The 15424-nt window shown below is 45.6% G+C and overlaps 1 protein-coding gene across 4 annotated transcripts in view; it reads left to right on the top strand.

Moving 5' to 3' along the window:
• The window catches only part of LRRC8A (leucine rich repeat containing 8 VRAC subunit A), a 30859-nt gene extending 16125 nt beyond the window's left edge, over positions 1-14734 (top strand). For all 4 annotated transcript variants that reach the window (XM_088147138.1, XM_088147137.1, XM_088147139.1 and 1 more), the window contains exons 3-4: positions 2294-4457; positions 12561-14734. In XM_088147138.1, coding sequence (XP_088003264.1) covers positions 2301-4457; positions 12561-12836 — 2433 coding nt within the window. In that variant the 5' untranslated portion in view covers positions 2294-2300 and the 3' untranslated portion in view covers positions 12837-14734. The remainder of the gene's footprint in view (positions 1-2293; positions 4458-12560) is intronic.
• The last annotated feature ends 690 nt before the right edge of the window (positions 14735-15424 follow it).

Raw genomic sequence — 15424 nt, 5'->3', positions numbered from 1 at the left:
AGCTGCACACAAAACATCCGCCTTCGCCTTCCAGTTTTATTTCCAAGAAAGTATGAGTCCCTTATAAGGCATTCTTGGAGAAGAAAAAACAATGGGTGACTCAATCCAGCACGTTGTTGGAAGGAGAGTAAACCAAAAAGGTCCATGATCGTTCAGGACATCTTTGTTCTTTTTTTCTGAGCAGATGCTTAAGTGGACAAACCCAACACGGCAGTCATTTTGTAAATGTCCAGTGGCAGCCATTTGGGGAGAAGGCTCTTGACCTCTCTCCAAACGTTCTTCCTGCCCCTAAAGTCAAAGCAGCCTCCCCAAGTTCTCGATCGCGCCTTCTGCCTTCCTGTCTTCCTGCAGTTGTACCTGCATTCAGCAACCATGAGAAACTGCAGCTTATGGTTTTCTCTCATGGGAACAGAGTCCTGGTGGGCAAGATCTTCTCAAGATCTTGGGCTGGTCTTTTGAGTTTTGTCTTTGGCCCTGCCCTTGTTTCTGCTTGCTGAGTGAATGGAAATCACAGAGTAAGAAACAATTTTGGAGTCACCTAACTCCCTCTGGCTTGGTCCCTTGGGGATGGTGTTTTGTACCAAGAAGAAAAGAAAGTCTTGGTTTATTCTTTCCTGCAGCATCGTCCTTTGCTTTCTCCTGCTGTTATCGTCAAAAGCTTGGGGTTTGCTTACTCCTCCTGGCTGAGGCAAGGGTCAGTAGTGATAGGAGAATCAGGTGCAACCCTCGGAGGTAGGTTGGGTGTTTACTAACTTGAGAACGTCTCCTTTGTAAGCGGACCACATCCTGCAGCGTGGGTTGGGTTGACTTTCACAGCTGTGGAGGAGAAGAGATGGCCGTTTTGGTCCCTGATGGTCAATCAAGAATGAAAGTGGGAGGTGGTTTCCCATCAACAAAAGCATGATGTGGTGCCTTTGGCATGTCTGGAGTCTGGACATTGTGGCTTCAATTAAAAAAAACGTGGTTTGATGCCAGATGGGCAACTTTTTATCTGGTTGAGGGAAAGGCCTGGGTGCATTTCATGCAAGGGTCTTTAAAATGAGGCTGAGAGCTTGCGTGGAAATCCAAGGCTGGATTTTGCCTGCTGCTGACTCCTATTGGTGGGTAGATCTAAACGCTGCTCTTATTGTGGCCAGAGAATTTGGCACTCCTACTGCTAACTGTAGCTGCTTCTCCTGTTCAAAGTGTTGAGCCCTCTTTGGTAGCCTTGATTTTAGTCCTTATGACGTGAGGGAGAAACCTAGAAGCAATTCTGTAGGCAGCGAGAAACGCCTGGAGATTCCAGTGGTGAAGAAGTAGGACTTTGAGACAACCATCAGACTGTAAAGTTTGTCCCCGCAAGGACAGTCCTCTTAGGGACGTAGGAAATTTCCAAATGAAACAGTTGAATTGCCAGTCCCTGTGTTGGATTTGGGGAGTCTAAGAAAAGTTGTTTCCAATCACCAGATACAACTGAAGTCTTTGGGCTGGAGCTGCTAAAGTTTGAACTTGTGCATCTAACACTCCCAGGGTCCCGAGCTGTTCCGTAAACAATTTCTGTTTTTCATCTCAGCCATGATTTGAAATCTTCCACACTCCTTCATCTCAATTTGTCTGTTTTGCAGAATGTTTTCTGTTTCTGGTTGCCCAATATGTGCAGGTCATCCTTAGATGTATCTTCTTGGAAGACAACCACACTGAACTCTAGACCTCTTGATTAGACATCATGACAAAAGTATAATTATGGATACCCTGAACAGAGAGAGAAAAAAGTGTCCTGGTGACAGATGAGTGGTGACAAAGATATCTGGAAAGTGTAAGGAACAAGAGTCTTGTGGAAAGTGAGTTGCTAAAGTGTGTAAATGGTTGATAGGAGACAACAGTGTTCAACAATCTCCTCCACTCTGGTGCCACCAGATGTGTTGGGACTACAATCCCAGAATTCTTAGCCAGTGTGTCCCAACACATCTGGAAAGTGCTAGGTTGAGGAAATTGAGTGTCACTGTATACCACTGAGTTCACCAAGTTCTCATTGTCAACCCAACCAGCATTATGGGGTTTTGCTGTGAGAATAGAGCTCTCCGTATATAATCTTGAGCTTTCAGAAACAAAGCAGGATACAAATGAAGTAAATCAGTAAGGATTTTATCTGATGTAGCAGATCCATTTGCAGAGATCTGTTGCCTGCCTATAACTTGGATTAGAATTGGACCTTCTGCTTAACACAACACCGATCTTCCCTCAGACTCTTTGAATGCCAAATAGCACTTCCTTTTGTTGGTAACATCTCTTTATAGTTTTCTCTCTTTTTCAGGTGAGCCATGATTCCAGTCACGGAATTGCGTTACTTTGCCGATACCCAGCCGGCGTATCGTATCCTGAAGCCCTGGTGGGACGTCTTTACAGATTACATCTCCATCGTGATGTTAATGATTGCAGTATTTGGTGGGACACTACAAGTCACCCAGGACAAAATGATTTGTTTGCCTTGCAAATGGGTTACCAAAGATGCTTGCAACGATTCTTCCCGTGAATGGACAGCTGCAAACTTGGACTCGAATTACTACAATACTTCTCTGGGGTCACCCCTGGACCCTGGGCCTACAGGGATCAAATATGATCTTGACCGGCATCAGTATAACTATGTGGATGCTGTGTGTTATGAAAACCGCCTTCACTGGTTTGCCAAATATTTCCCTTACCTAGTCCTGCTGCACACACTCATCTTTTTGGCTTGTAGCAACTTCTGGTTCAAGTTTCCAAGGACCAGCTCCAAGCTGGAGCATTTTGTCTCCATCCTGTTGAAATGCTTTGACTCTCCTTGGACCACGAGGGCTCTGTCTGAGACGGTGGTGGAGGAAAGTGATCCTAAGCCAGCCTTTGGGAAGATGAATGGTTCTATGGAGAAGAAATCTTCCAATGTCAGTGAAGATGTGGAAGCCACTGCCCCAGTGCTGCAGAGGACCAAGTCTCGGATTGAGCAAGGAATTGTAGACCGAACAGAGAATGGTGTCTTGGACAAGAAGGAAGGAGAGCAAGCCAAGGCACTATTTGAGAAGGTCAAGAAGTTCCGCACACACGTGGAAGAAGGGGATATTGTCTACCGCCTCTATATGAGGCAAACCATCATCAAAGTGATCAAGTTCATCCTCATCATTTGCTACACTGTCTATTATGTCAACAACATAACCTTTGACATTGATTGCAAAGTGGACATTGAGAGTCTGACTGGCTATCGCATGTATCGTTGTGCTCACCCTCTGGCAACCCTCTTCAAAATCCTGGCTTCCTTCTACATCAGCCTCGTGATCCTCTACGGCCTGATCTGTATGTACACACTCTGGTGGATGCTCCGTCGATCCCTCAAGAAGTATTCCTTTGAGTCCATCCGGGAGGAGAGTAGCTACAGTGACATTCCTGATGTGAAAAATGACTTTGCCTTCATGCTGCATCTGATCGACCAGTACGACCCCCTCTATTCCAAGCGTTTTGCCGTCTTCCTCTCGGAAGTGAGTGAAAATAAGCTCAGGCAGCTGAACCTCAACAACGAATGGACTTTGGAGAAACTGCGCCAAAGGATCACCAAGAACTCCCAGGATAAGTTGGAGCTTCACCTCTTCATGCTTAGTGGCATTCCAGATACGGTCTTTGACCTCATTGAGCTGGAGGTTTTAAAACTGGAGCTCATTCCTGATGTCACCATACCCCCCAGTATTGCTCAGCTCACCAGCCTCAAGGAACTGTGGCTGTATCACACCGCAGCCAAAATAGAGGCCCCAGCCCTTGCCTTCTTAAGGGAAAACCTGAAATCTTTACACATCAAATTCACAGACATTAAGGAGATCCCACTGTGGATTTACAGCTTGAAGACTCTAGAAGAGCTCCATCTGACGGGGAACCTGAGTGCCGAAAACAATCGGTACATTGTGATCGACGGTCTACGGGAGTTGAAGAGGCTTAAAGTGTTGAGGCTGAAGAGCAATTTGACCAAGCTGCCCCAGGTGGTGACGGACGTTGGTGTCCATCTCCAGAAACTGTCCATCAACAATGAAGGGACCAAGCTCATGGTTCTGAATAGCCTGAAGAAGATGGTCAACTTGACAGAACTAGAACTCATCCGCTGTGACCTGGAGCGCATCCCTCACTCTATCTTCAGCCTCCACAACCTCCAGGAGATTGACCTCAAAGACAACAACCTCAAGACCATTGAAGAGATCATCAGCTTCCAGCACCTACATCGCCTCACTTGCCTTAAACTGTGGTACAACCAAATTGCCTACATCCCTGTGCAGATTGGCAACCTTACCAACCTGGAGCGCCTTTACCTTAACCGCAACAAGATTGAGAAGATCCCCACCCAACTTTTCTTTTGCCGGAAACTTCGGTATTTGGATCTCAGCCACAATCTTTTGACTTGCATACCAGCGGAAATCGGAGCACTGCAGAATCTGCAGAACCTCGCTGTTACAGCTAATAAGGTAAGAAAAGAAAGGGAGGGGTGTTTTGTAATAAAATCCCGCTTGGATTTTGCAGTTAAGAGCCAATTCATTGTCAGCCCTTCAAGGTAGATCAGACTAGCCATCCAATGCCATGCAGGTCAGGACTACTTTTATTGTAAAGTTATAGTAACAGAATCTTTCAAGTTTGAATGTGCTTCCCCCTTCCTCCCTTTATATTTGTGAGAACCAGGGAGGGTCTTGTCTGACATGCTTTCTCAGGTTACAGTTCTGGCCCAGACTCAGTTCTCTTTTATCTGATAGTTGTCTTGGTTGCAGCTCTTCTTCCTGTTCTTCAAGTTTATTCCTTCTTCCTATGATTGATTGATAGATAGATAGATAGATAGATAGATAGATAGATAGATAGATAGATAGATAGTCATCCCTTCAAGGTAGACCAAACATGGACACCAAAGACATGCAAGCTAATACTACTTTTATTATAAGTCCATAGTAACAGCATCTTGCAAGTCTGAATGTGCTTCCCCCTCCCTCCCTTTATCTTCATGATAAGGTCTAGGGAAGGTCTTGTCTGAGACCCTTTCTCAGGTTACAGTTTTGCTCCAGACTCAGATTTCTTTTATCTGACCATGGTCTTGGTGGCGGCTCTTCCTCCTGTCCCTCAAGGCCATTCCCCTATCCCTCTACATCCATTAAGGGGCCACTCTTGGAGATACTCACACAGGAAGAGCCTCCAAGCACTTGTAGTTTCTGATTCCAAAGTTATACCTCTTCTTTTCCATTCTAGGATTTTTCTTGTCCCATTCCTTCCAGGATAAGCTGGATAGCAAAAGTCAGAGGTGAATAATGGCAGAGGAAAAATGATTTTTAAACAGCTCGCTGGGGAGTTTCCTTCTCTTTTTGGGAGAAGAATTATTGCAAAAACAAGAGGGAGACTGCGGACTTTTCCTTGGTCAGACCTGGGCCCTTCTAGATAGGTGTCCTTCAGCTCCCAGAATGCCTTAGCCAGCATGATCATTACCAGGAATTCTGGGAGTCCAGTTCTGAGAATTGAGATTTGGGAATTCTAGGACTTCAGTTCTGAGAATTCTGGGAGTTCAAGTTCTGGGACTTCTGGGAGGTCAGTTCTGGAAGTTCTCCTAGCTTAGAGATGCGGGAGATCAGATCCTTTGTGGAGAAGAACAAAGGACATCATTTGAATCTGGTGTGTTTCTGACGATTATACGAACTTGATGGATAGGAATATTTGGAAAATCAGAAAGATGCAAAATGGATCCAGGGATAATTGATTGCACAGATAATTTCTTAAATGCTCCTGAGAAGCAAACGCTGGTCTTAACGTTCTTCAGGATTTCATTCCCTTCTTTTTAGGCCCAGCCTTCCTTAGGTCCATCTTTTCCTAACATACAGAGCCACCTGTATCAGATCATCATACAGTTATATCCTGCTTTGCTTCTGGGATTTCAAAGGCTCCACTCTCTGCGAGGCAGGTTTGAGCTGCAAGTGAGCGTCCCACCCAGAGTCACGTAGGGACTTAAGAACTTAAGATCCTATTCCAGGTCGGTCTGCCCTCACAATCCCTGGGGAGTTAGATTTCTCTAATTCTGTTATAAAACTGCCAAAGCTGGCAGCCGTCCATATCTTACAGAAGGAAGTTCCCCTGTTAAAAAATGGTTTCACAAGGTCATGCCTGCTTTCTTATGCCAGCGTCGCCCCTCCGTCCTCCCAACCCACCCGTTTCTAAACTGAGAAGTGCCATCCTCTCTTGCTTCCTGAAACGGATCTTTGGAAAACAGAATAACGTATTTAACGCTTTATTAAAATCCATTCCTTGCCCTTCAGGCAGAGGTTTCTAGTCCCGTAAAAATCCAAGGTTTTCTGGATTGGTAAAAACTTGCTTTTTTTTTTCCAGCCACCTGTAGTTCTGGCCAAAAGAAAACAACTTTCCACTAAGGTTTATATTCTTCTAATTTTGGGGTACGAGCCCTCTTCCTCTTTTCTCCGGGCTCCCCATATTTAGACAATGTGTTTGGACTGACCGAAGACGCGATGAGGCTTTTAGAGGCAGAACCTCCCAAAGGTTGCACCCTTTTAATATAGGCCTTTCTTTTTGGGCTTGACAATTATACGAACAGCACTGAGCTGAAATAACACAGCTCTGTGTACCTTTTGGGGGGGCAGTGTTTACTTGTCCAGGGCTTAAAATAAAAAAGAGGGATCAAGCATGAACTGGCTATTTTATCAGAAGGTTCGCCCAGTGCTGCAAAAGTAAATAACATTTTGGTGTGACTAAAGTGGGTTTATCAGAGAACAGGCTTGCTAGAAACCTCTTTAATGAAAAGGGTCTTAAAGATTAAAAAAAAAGCTTGTTCTTTTATGCAATAGGCCAGGACAAAATCTAATCCAGGATTTTTTATTTTTTTTTTAACTACTATGACATAGCTTTCACTTCATAGGAATTCGGTGCCAGCATAAGGCCACTGTTAACAAAACTGTAACTACATGTAGTGAGTCACGGCTATTAGTCATTACGTTATTTTTTTATGTCTGTCTTTATTATAATCGATAATTACCTGGAGGATTAATTTGAGTCTTTAAAAAAAAAAAGAATTGGAGGGTTAGGTTCCAAGCCTACGGATGTCATCTTCCTGTGACTGTTTTTTTTTCTTTTAATTAAAAAAAAAATCAGTCAATTTTAATGAACAAGCCAAAAGAAAAGAATAATACACTACAGCAGTGATAATACAGTAATTAACCGTGTACATTGCAGTGATTAAATTAAACATAGTAAATGAAGCGAAAAACAACTCTGGGGGGGGAAAGAAAAAATAAGATCCGTAGGATATTGAAATAACATTAATTCAGGCTTTAAATGCATTACTAAATCTAGACTTTATAAAAACATGTTTCCATGTTATTTTTAAAATATAAAGGCATTTTGAAAATGGATAAAGACGCATATCTTGAATCCATCCCTTGACATCGGGAACCTAAATTTCTTTCCGTCTGCATAAAATAATTCCCAACCTCCAGGCTCTGTAAAACCAGAGTTGTTCATAAAAGAAGCTGTATTTTGGGAATATAATTCAACATTGCATTTATATCTTTTAATGATGATATTTTCCCAAGGCTACATTAACATATGTCGTAAGCTGAAACCCAAAGGGAACCACGAGACCAAATCACATGAGTCTGAGAACCCTCCGATGTCTTACGAAGTGCGAAGGGACGTAGAGTTAACCTTGAGAAGAGGGGAGAAGAAGGAGAGAGAGCCATCAATAGATTGATATTCTGCCTGTCCTGTGGGAGCTCACCCCACCTTCACTTTATCCCCCAAAGAACAACCTTGTTGAAGGAGTTGGGCCAAGAGGGAGCAGCTGGCCGAGAACCACCCATTAACCCTTCCCATTTGGGGTCCCGTGGGTTCTTCCTGCAGCCTTGGAAGGAGTTTCCCATTTTGGAAAGACCCCCTCGAAATCCCCCACCGGTGGTCTTTCTCTCCACGAGATAAGGGGATTGTTTTCCGCTTCGGTCGGTCGTTTCAAAGGGAAGGTATCAATTACTCCTTTCTCGGAGTATATTTGCTGCAACCTGAGATCTGTTGCGCTTGGCATAAACTGAATTTGGCGACAAAGAGCTTCCTGAACCACTGGATTAAGCCTCTCACTTAGTGCAGGCATTTGCAGCCTCTCTTCCCCCTTGTCTGACTTCTTTTTTCCACGAAGTCCAGGGGGATGTCGAAACTTAGGACCCGGAGGGACAATGGCGGTTTGTCTGAGTAAAGGGACCCTCCTGTTGCATTTTTTTAAAAATAGCAGCTTCCTTTCTTTATAATATTGATTTCCACCCAGACAAATGAAGCTTTAATTTTCCCCCTTAATATGTATTTTTGCATCCTGCTCTTTATTTATCTTCAGGATGTTGCATTTAGTTTTGCTTTGTTAAGCATCTTCCTTGTTCTGTGGAAGGAAGAATTCTCTGGCCTCAACATCTTCCCCTCCCCTCCCCTCCCCTCCCCTTCCCTGATAACGTTAAGAACATTTTTTCTTAGATCATATAAAAAGAACTGTCACAGCCATTCTTCTCAACAAATCAAGAAATGGATCAGTTGGCAGGGAAGGAGAAATTTTACAATTTCCAGTGCAGGCGGGCCCTTCTGTCCAGAAGTCCCCTCTAGACTTCTACAGCTGACAAGTTGTATGCTTTAATTTTACCACCAGAATTTCTTGACTGTTTGATCGTTCCACTGATCTGCTTCATTTTAACTGGGTTCACAGATGTTAAGCCACGGCTGGTTTAATGAGAGTTTATGCAATGAGCCAGAATGGACTGGGTTCACCCCACACACTAAGCCCCAGCGAAACAAACCCCGTTGCAGCCTCGCACAGACCCAAACGGTGCAGCAATGCAAATTTGGAAAAGCGGGTCATTGTCAGACCGTGACATATTCACGGCCCCCTTTGTTCTCCAGTTTACTTTCAGCTGGAAAAAAAATCCAGCTACATTAATGAGCTTTAAGAAGCTTGAGCGTATCGAGTGCCCGGGTCAGGTCCTTCCTCAGTACAAAAACCTCCACAACACGATCCCCACCCCACCCCACCCCTGAGAAAAAAGCTAGATTTTATTTTAAAAGACAGGGCATCATTGCTGGTGTCAGCACAATTTCCAAATTGGGGATTTCTTCGTTTTGCTTTTCGCGAAAAGAAAGAATGAGGAACAGTCGCTGGATGTCCTTTTGCAACAATGCAAACGAGCCAATTCCCTTTTTTTCTTTTTCTTCCCCCCCCCCCCAGTTCTGGGCACGGGTCCAGTTCCCTCAAGGCTGACCGGCAATGGGAGATTTTCTTTTGTCGATGGATAAGGCTTCGTTCTTTATTTTGAAAGGAGGACTTGAAAAGTTCTACCCCTGGGAACGCTTTACGCGGGAATTCTGGGAGTTGGCAGTCCTGCGGCATCTGGGGGGCACCATTGTGGGGAGCCCTGCTGTGGAAACTCCTCTTAAAACCACATGGCGGGTCACGTGCATGTCAAGTATCCCCACCGTGCACAATTCAAGCGCTTGCTCACCACTGGCGAGTTGAAATCTTCTTTAGGCGACCACCTAGAGGAAAAGTTCTGCTAAAGGTCTGGGTGGTCCTTCAGGCCCCGCTGGAGCGGAAGAGGCCTTTGGGGATTGTCTTGCAGGCCTGCGTTAAGGTAGAATGTAATGTCCCCTAAATTGTTGCTCTGCTGGGTTAATGGCCGATAAAGCCGAACTGGTCTTGTAGGTTAGTTTGTGGAGGGACTTGGGACCGAAGTGAGACAATTTGGAGTTTTTGGATTGCAAAAGTTACCCCAAAGAAACCTTTTCCCATCCAGACATTCTCTCTCCAGGCCCTTTTCCTAATATTCATGGAGCAGGACCGTCACCTCTTATTCCTTAAAGCAGCGTTTCTCAACCATGGTAGCTTTAAGACGCGGGGACTTCAACTCCCAGAATTCCCCAGCCAGCATGGCTGGCTGGGGAATTCTGCGAGTTGAAGTCCCCGTGTCCTAAAGCTGCCAAGGTTGAGAAACACCACCCTAAAGTACTCTGTTGCTTCTTTCTTATTATTATGTTTATTGATATAAACTTTTGCTTTTAAAAACGGGATACTGAAACTGGAAGAAACCCCAAGACTTGCAAATGAAGAGTTGTTGGTCCGACCGTTTTTAAGCACAAACACTTGGGGCGACGGAATTTTTTTTCCTTTTTAAAGGAAGCAAGCGAGAAGCCCTTGAAACTCAGACGTCAAAGTCAGCTCGCTTTCTTCTTCCACTCCCCGCCGTAACTCAATTACCCTGATTTATGAACTCCGGTTACTAAGATGCCCTGTGGATGTTTTCCTTCGCTCCTCCTTCAGACACAGTCTGAAAAATGCATCTCTCGCCCACCCGTTTCCCTTCCTGAACTTCTGCTTCGGCGATTCCCTGCCGGAACATTTAAAAAGTTTGCAAAGTCTGAGGTTTCATCACGAACATATTTAGGGGGGGCTGTCAAATCTGCTTTGCTTAATTCTGTCCCTTTCCTAAACTCTTGTTTTTCTTCAGGTGCAGAATTTAGCCAAATGCTCATTTCTCCTTGGTAAAATCCAAGCTGGTGGTTAGGATAAGATCGTCCTCCGGGAGGGTTTCTGTTGTGGCTCCCAGAAATGATGTGTTGATCTCATTAACTCTATGACAAACAAAGCAGCAATAGATTAATTAACCCCCTTTTACCTCTCTCCCCTCCCTTGAGGCTCTTCCTGTTTTCTATGCTGGTTTGTTTGCTTGGGAACATTTTCTCCTACCTTCCGACTCCCACGGCCAATGCTGAGCAGAGGATCAAGAGATCAAGCGTCTCTCTCAAGAGGAGACAGAAATAATGGTTTTTAAGAGCTGATGTTCTTGTAAAAAAAAAAAAAAGGGTTGCTTTTAATACAAGGAAAAGGCCTTCAAGAGCAGGCAAAAGGATTGTTAAACCATACTAAATTCTGCATTCCGTGTTTTCTAAATGTCGCAAGCGTAAAAGCCAGGTATATATTCATTATATTCGTAAAGGAAAATAAAAAGAAATGAGAGAGGCCAGGAGAAGAATGAACTTTAGGGGTTTTTTTTAATTTACTTTTAAAATACAATCATATAAATCTAATAAAAGAAATAAATTGTAATGTGATAGATGTCATATCTCCCCAGTTGTGTGTTAAGTCAGCGGTCCCTTCAGCGATGTTAAAAATATTGTTTGGTAGTAACATTTAGAAGATCTCTAAATGTTACTACAGGCTAAGTACTACTACTAAAGGCTAAGCACATCTGGGTCACGGCCTCTGAAATGTCCCAAACTGGCAATAGCCCTGGAGGGCCAAGGAGTTACAGATGTGACCTAGCTCCTGGCTGCTGACTTACAGCTAGAAAGCCCCATAAACCATTTGCTCCAGGAGAATTGACCTACCACCAATTGCCATGAAAAAGAATAGCTGGATATTTGTAGGTCATAATCCCTGGAAGTGTCTGTTGAGTGAATGATTATGTGCCCCCAAATCAGACTTAACTCTTAGCGGCCACATAGATAGATTTTCTCCAGAAGGATCTGCCCCCAACCTGGTCCTTCAGGTCTTCCATTAGCGGACCCATCACCACTGTAACTGAGTCGCCCCACTTTGCTACTGATCAGATAAATTAGTAATACATTTTTGTCTTAATTGTTCATCTATTGACTGGTTGATTTTGCGCCATCAAGTTTTTGTTGACTCTTAGCGACCACACGGATAGATTTTCTCCATGATGATCTGTCCCCAACCTCATCCTTCAGGTCTTTCAACAATGCACCCATCACTGCTGTAATTGAGTCCATCTACCTTGCTGCTGGTCAGCTTCTTTTCCTCTGTCTTCTTACTGATTAATTGGTTGATTACGTGCCATCAAGTTGTTGTTGACTCTTAGTGACCCCATAGATAGATTTTCTCCAGGAGGATCTGTCTCCAGTCTGGTCCTTCAAGTCTTCCAACCATGCCCCCCTTTGTCATTGTAACTGAGTCCAACTACCTTGCTGCTGGTTGTCTTCCTCTTCTCTTTCTTCCCATTAATTGATTGATTACGTGCCATCAAGTTGTTGTTGACTCTTAGCGACCCCATAGATAGATTTTCTCCATGATGATCTATCCTCAGCCTGGTCCTTCAGGTCTTCCGATGGTGCCTCCATTACTACTATAACTGAGTCCATCCACCCTGCTGCTGGTTGTTCTCTTCTTCAGTTTCCTTCCACCCTTCCCAGCATCAGAGCCTTCTCCAGAGAGCTGGGTCTTTGCATAATGTGTCCAGAGTAGGATAACTTGAGCCTGGTCATTTGTGCCTTGAGAGACAGAAGTTTAACAGCTCCAGTGGGTGCCTTAAAGCTTTTGTAAGCTTTAAGGCATCACTTTTGCTCTTGAAGTCTCCCACCCTACCCCACCCCAAATGGAAAATATGGGCTGTATCCATTCTAAAGATATCCTGCTGCAGGAAGAAAGTTTGCCCTCTGCCAGCTTAATCATTTCTGTTTGCAAATCAGAATTTCTAGCTTAGCGTCTTGTCCAAGCGCAGCCTGATTTTCTGATCCGTCCCCCTCACACCCTTTTCTCCCACCAGATCGAGGCTCTGCCCGCCGAGCTGTTCCAGTGCCGAAAGCTACGGACTTTGCACCTGGGGAACAACGTGTTGCAGTCCCTGCCCTCCCGGGTGGGAGAGTTGACCAACCTGTCTCAGATCGAACTGCGGGGGAACCGTTTGGAGTGCCTGCCGGTGGAGCTGGGGGACTGCCCCTTGCTGAAACGCAGTGGGCTGGTGGTGGAGGAAGACCTGTTCAACACGTTGCCTTTGGAGGTGAAGGAGCGCCTCTGGCGGGCGGATAAAGAGCAAGCTTGAAAGGAGGAGGAGGAAGCGACGCCTCGAGCTGCAGGCTGGTCCATGTCCGATCTCTGACCAAGGGGGCCAGGGAACCCCAGGCTGACCCCGTCCCCTGGCCCCCTGCTCCTGCAAACACACACTTAACCAAGGAGAGGAGCTGTGGCCAGGAACTACCACGAGTGGGTGGGAAGGAGACGGGCTGCTGCTTCAGAAAGGAGGGGAGAATGAACTCGGGGGGCAGGGCAAGGATCGTGGCATGGTTGCTCTCTGTGGGACGGGCAGTGGGGACGTGGTCCGCCCCTGCGAGAAAACGAGACTGAGGCTGGTGTGCTCGGAAGGATGACCCGCTGCTGTGTGTTGGGGCAGACAGCCTGACCCTGCTGCTGTTTCGTGTGCCCGGGCACCGTCCAGGAACTGAACACTTTGCCCCATCCAAAGACAGGAACAGCGTTCCACTGTCCGACTATGCATCACACAAAGTCCAGCCCTGGCTCCAATGATTATGCTCAGCTACTCTCGGATGAGTGGATAGGAGAAGATTCAGACTTAATTTTTTTTCGACGGTGGCATTTTTTTTTAAATTTTGTATTTTACTTTGGGACTCTTTTGCAAAAGTGTGTCTTCAACCCTTCTCCCCTTGCGCGGGGATCGCCAATTAGGACTTTCCTGCGGTCCCCAAATCTTGGTGGCTACGGCAGGAATTTTGGAATGGAAGATCACGGCGTTTCCACCTGAAGAATGCCAGCCTGTGTTTTTCCGGTGAAAAAGTCTTCGCGGTTGCAAAAACATTAAACGTTGAGAGTGGGTAGGGGACGTTGTTAATTTTTAAACTGACGTATAACATTCCTTATAGCACACAGGACTTAAAACATGGCTGCAGTTGAGAAATTCCCATTGGAGAGGAACGTGGGCACCAATGATCAGAACTCTAAAAAAGAACCCTTAATGTATACGGTATACTTCCCCCCCCCTTTAATCTGCTACCAGGAAGTTAAAACTACATCAATGTTCCCTGTTCTCTTTATGTTTGTTTGTTTGGAATAACAGCTGGCCTGTTTTTTTTTTATTATTATTTTTGTTTTCGGCGCCTTGACTGTCCTCCGAGAAGGGATGGAGTTCTGCTTCTATTGTCTGGTTTGACGCTGCGCCAAACGGCTCGTCAACGGAGAACCGAGTGGGGTTGATTCCCTCCTCGGGGTTAAAAAGGAGCAGCAGAAAAAACACTGCAGGGGTTAGGGGGTGTGGGAAGAGGTCTTGTTGCAAAAGGGGGGGAGGCCTGTTCTGCAAGGAAGCGAGAAATGAGTCGAATTTGCACTGCCGCCCGGCACGCCTGTCCTAGTGCAAAGCTGATGCTTTGACCCCTCCGGCCCCCCAAGGGGTCGAAACTTTACATCCTGTTGCAACTGGAAAACCCCGCCTGCCAGGTGGGTGAGAAATAAAACTCGGCCAGGATGGAGCCCCCGTCCCACCGTATCCAGAAGGCCTGGGGCTTGCGGGACGTGCAGTTCCAAAACGTATATACATATTAAAATAAAATTCCGCGTTGGGAAGGGAGCTTCCCCATTGGGTTGAAAATGAAATGCTCAGGTGCAGATTCTGTGAGAAGAAGGGAGGCTGCGGGTGGAGTGGCCAAAGCTGGTTGCCACATATCCGGGCACCTCTGCAGCTGGGAAGTTAGTCTTGTCCAAATCCCGGAGGGGTGTCAGACCCCCTTCCCTCTCCCGGCTCCCCTTTTTTCTGCAGTAAACAGGACAAAGCCGTTTGCGAGCTCCCTGCTGCCTCCGTCCGCTGTAATAGGAAGGATTTTTGCACACTAGCCATGCTACCACGTGAAAAGCAATGTTACCCAGGCGCTGGCATTGTTCATGTTTAAAATAAAGCTACATGGAAATCCGCACAAAACTGGAGTCTTTGGTCTGCTTTAGGCTGTGTTGCACAGGAAGAGACTGTCCTAGAAAAATGGACCGGGGACGACACGGATTTCCCCGATGCTCTTATCCGTGATGGGCTTGTCGTATTTCAGAAGCTGAAGGCCAGCACAACGGTGCTCAGTTGGGCATGCCGCAAACCACGTTGTGCCTTCCTTAACTTTGGCTTGAATTCATCTTTTGGGGCTTGTAAGCTCTGGTTTGAGTCTTGAGTTGTGTGAATGAGGCCAGGGTAGCTTCCACAAACCATGGTTAACAAACCAGAGTTTAATATGAGCCGCAAAAAAATCTCTAGTTCTCGGGCTGCAGAGTTCCTACGGAAAGTCAGAAGCAGAGAAAGAGATTGTTTTAAAAAATGGAGGCAGTTTACTTGGTGCTGATGGAGGAAATTATGACACACAGGCCCATATTACCATGAAATGCTCATGTTTTAAGTAGGGGCATGTTTAAGTGGGGAGGCACCACCAGCAGCTTTACGTTAGGTTGAGCTGAAGAACGCACATCTCTGTGTCCCAAAACAGTTTGGGGAAATTGTGCCAGTCCTGGCAAAGCATAGCCCTGCTCGAGGGTAGCACCTTGGCTGATGATCATAAGCTGAAGAGGATTGGATCTGGTTAATACATAGATGGGAATACTCTAGAATTCTCTAGATGTTGGAAAAACACCCCGTAGTGGCCA

Source organism: Python bivittatus, unplaced genomic scaffold (genome assembly GCF_059951505.1).
Source record: "Python bivittatus isolate LINGU-HERP-01145 unplaced genomic scaffold, Pbiv_v1 ctg000160_np1212, whole genome shotgun sequence".
NCBI lineage: Eukaryota > Metazoa > Chordata > Lepidosauria > Squamata > Pythonidae > Python > Python bivittatus.
The sequence above is the reverse complement of the archived record's forward strand: the minus strand, read 5'-3'. Positions and strand labels throughout refer to the sequence as shown.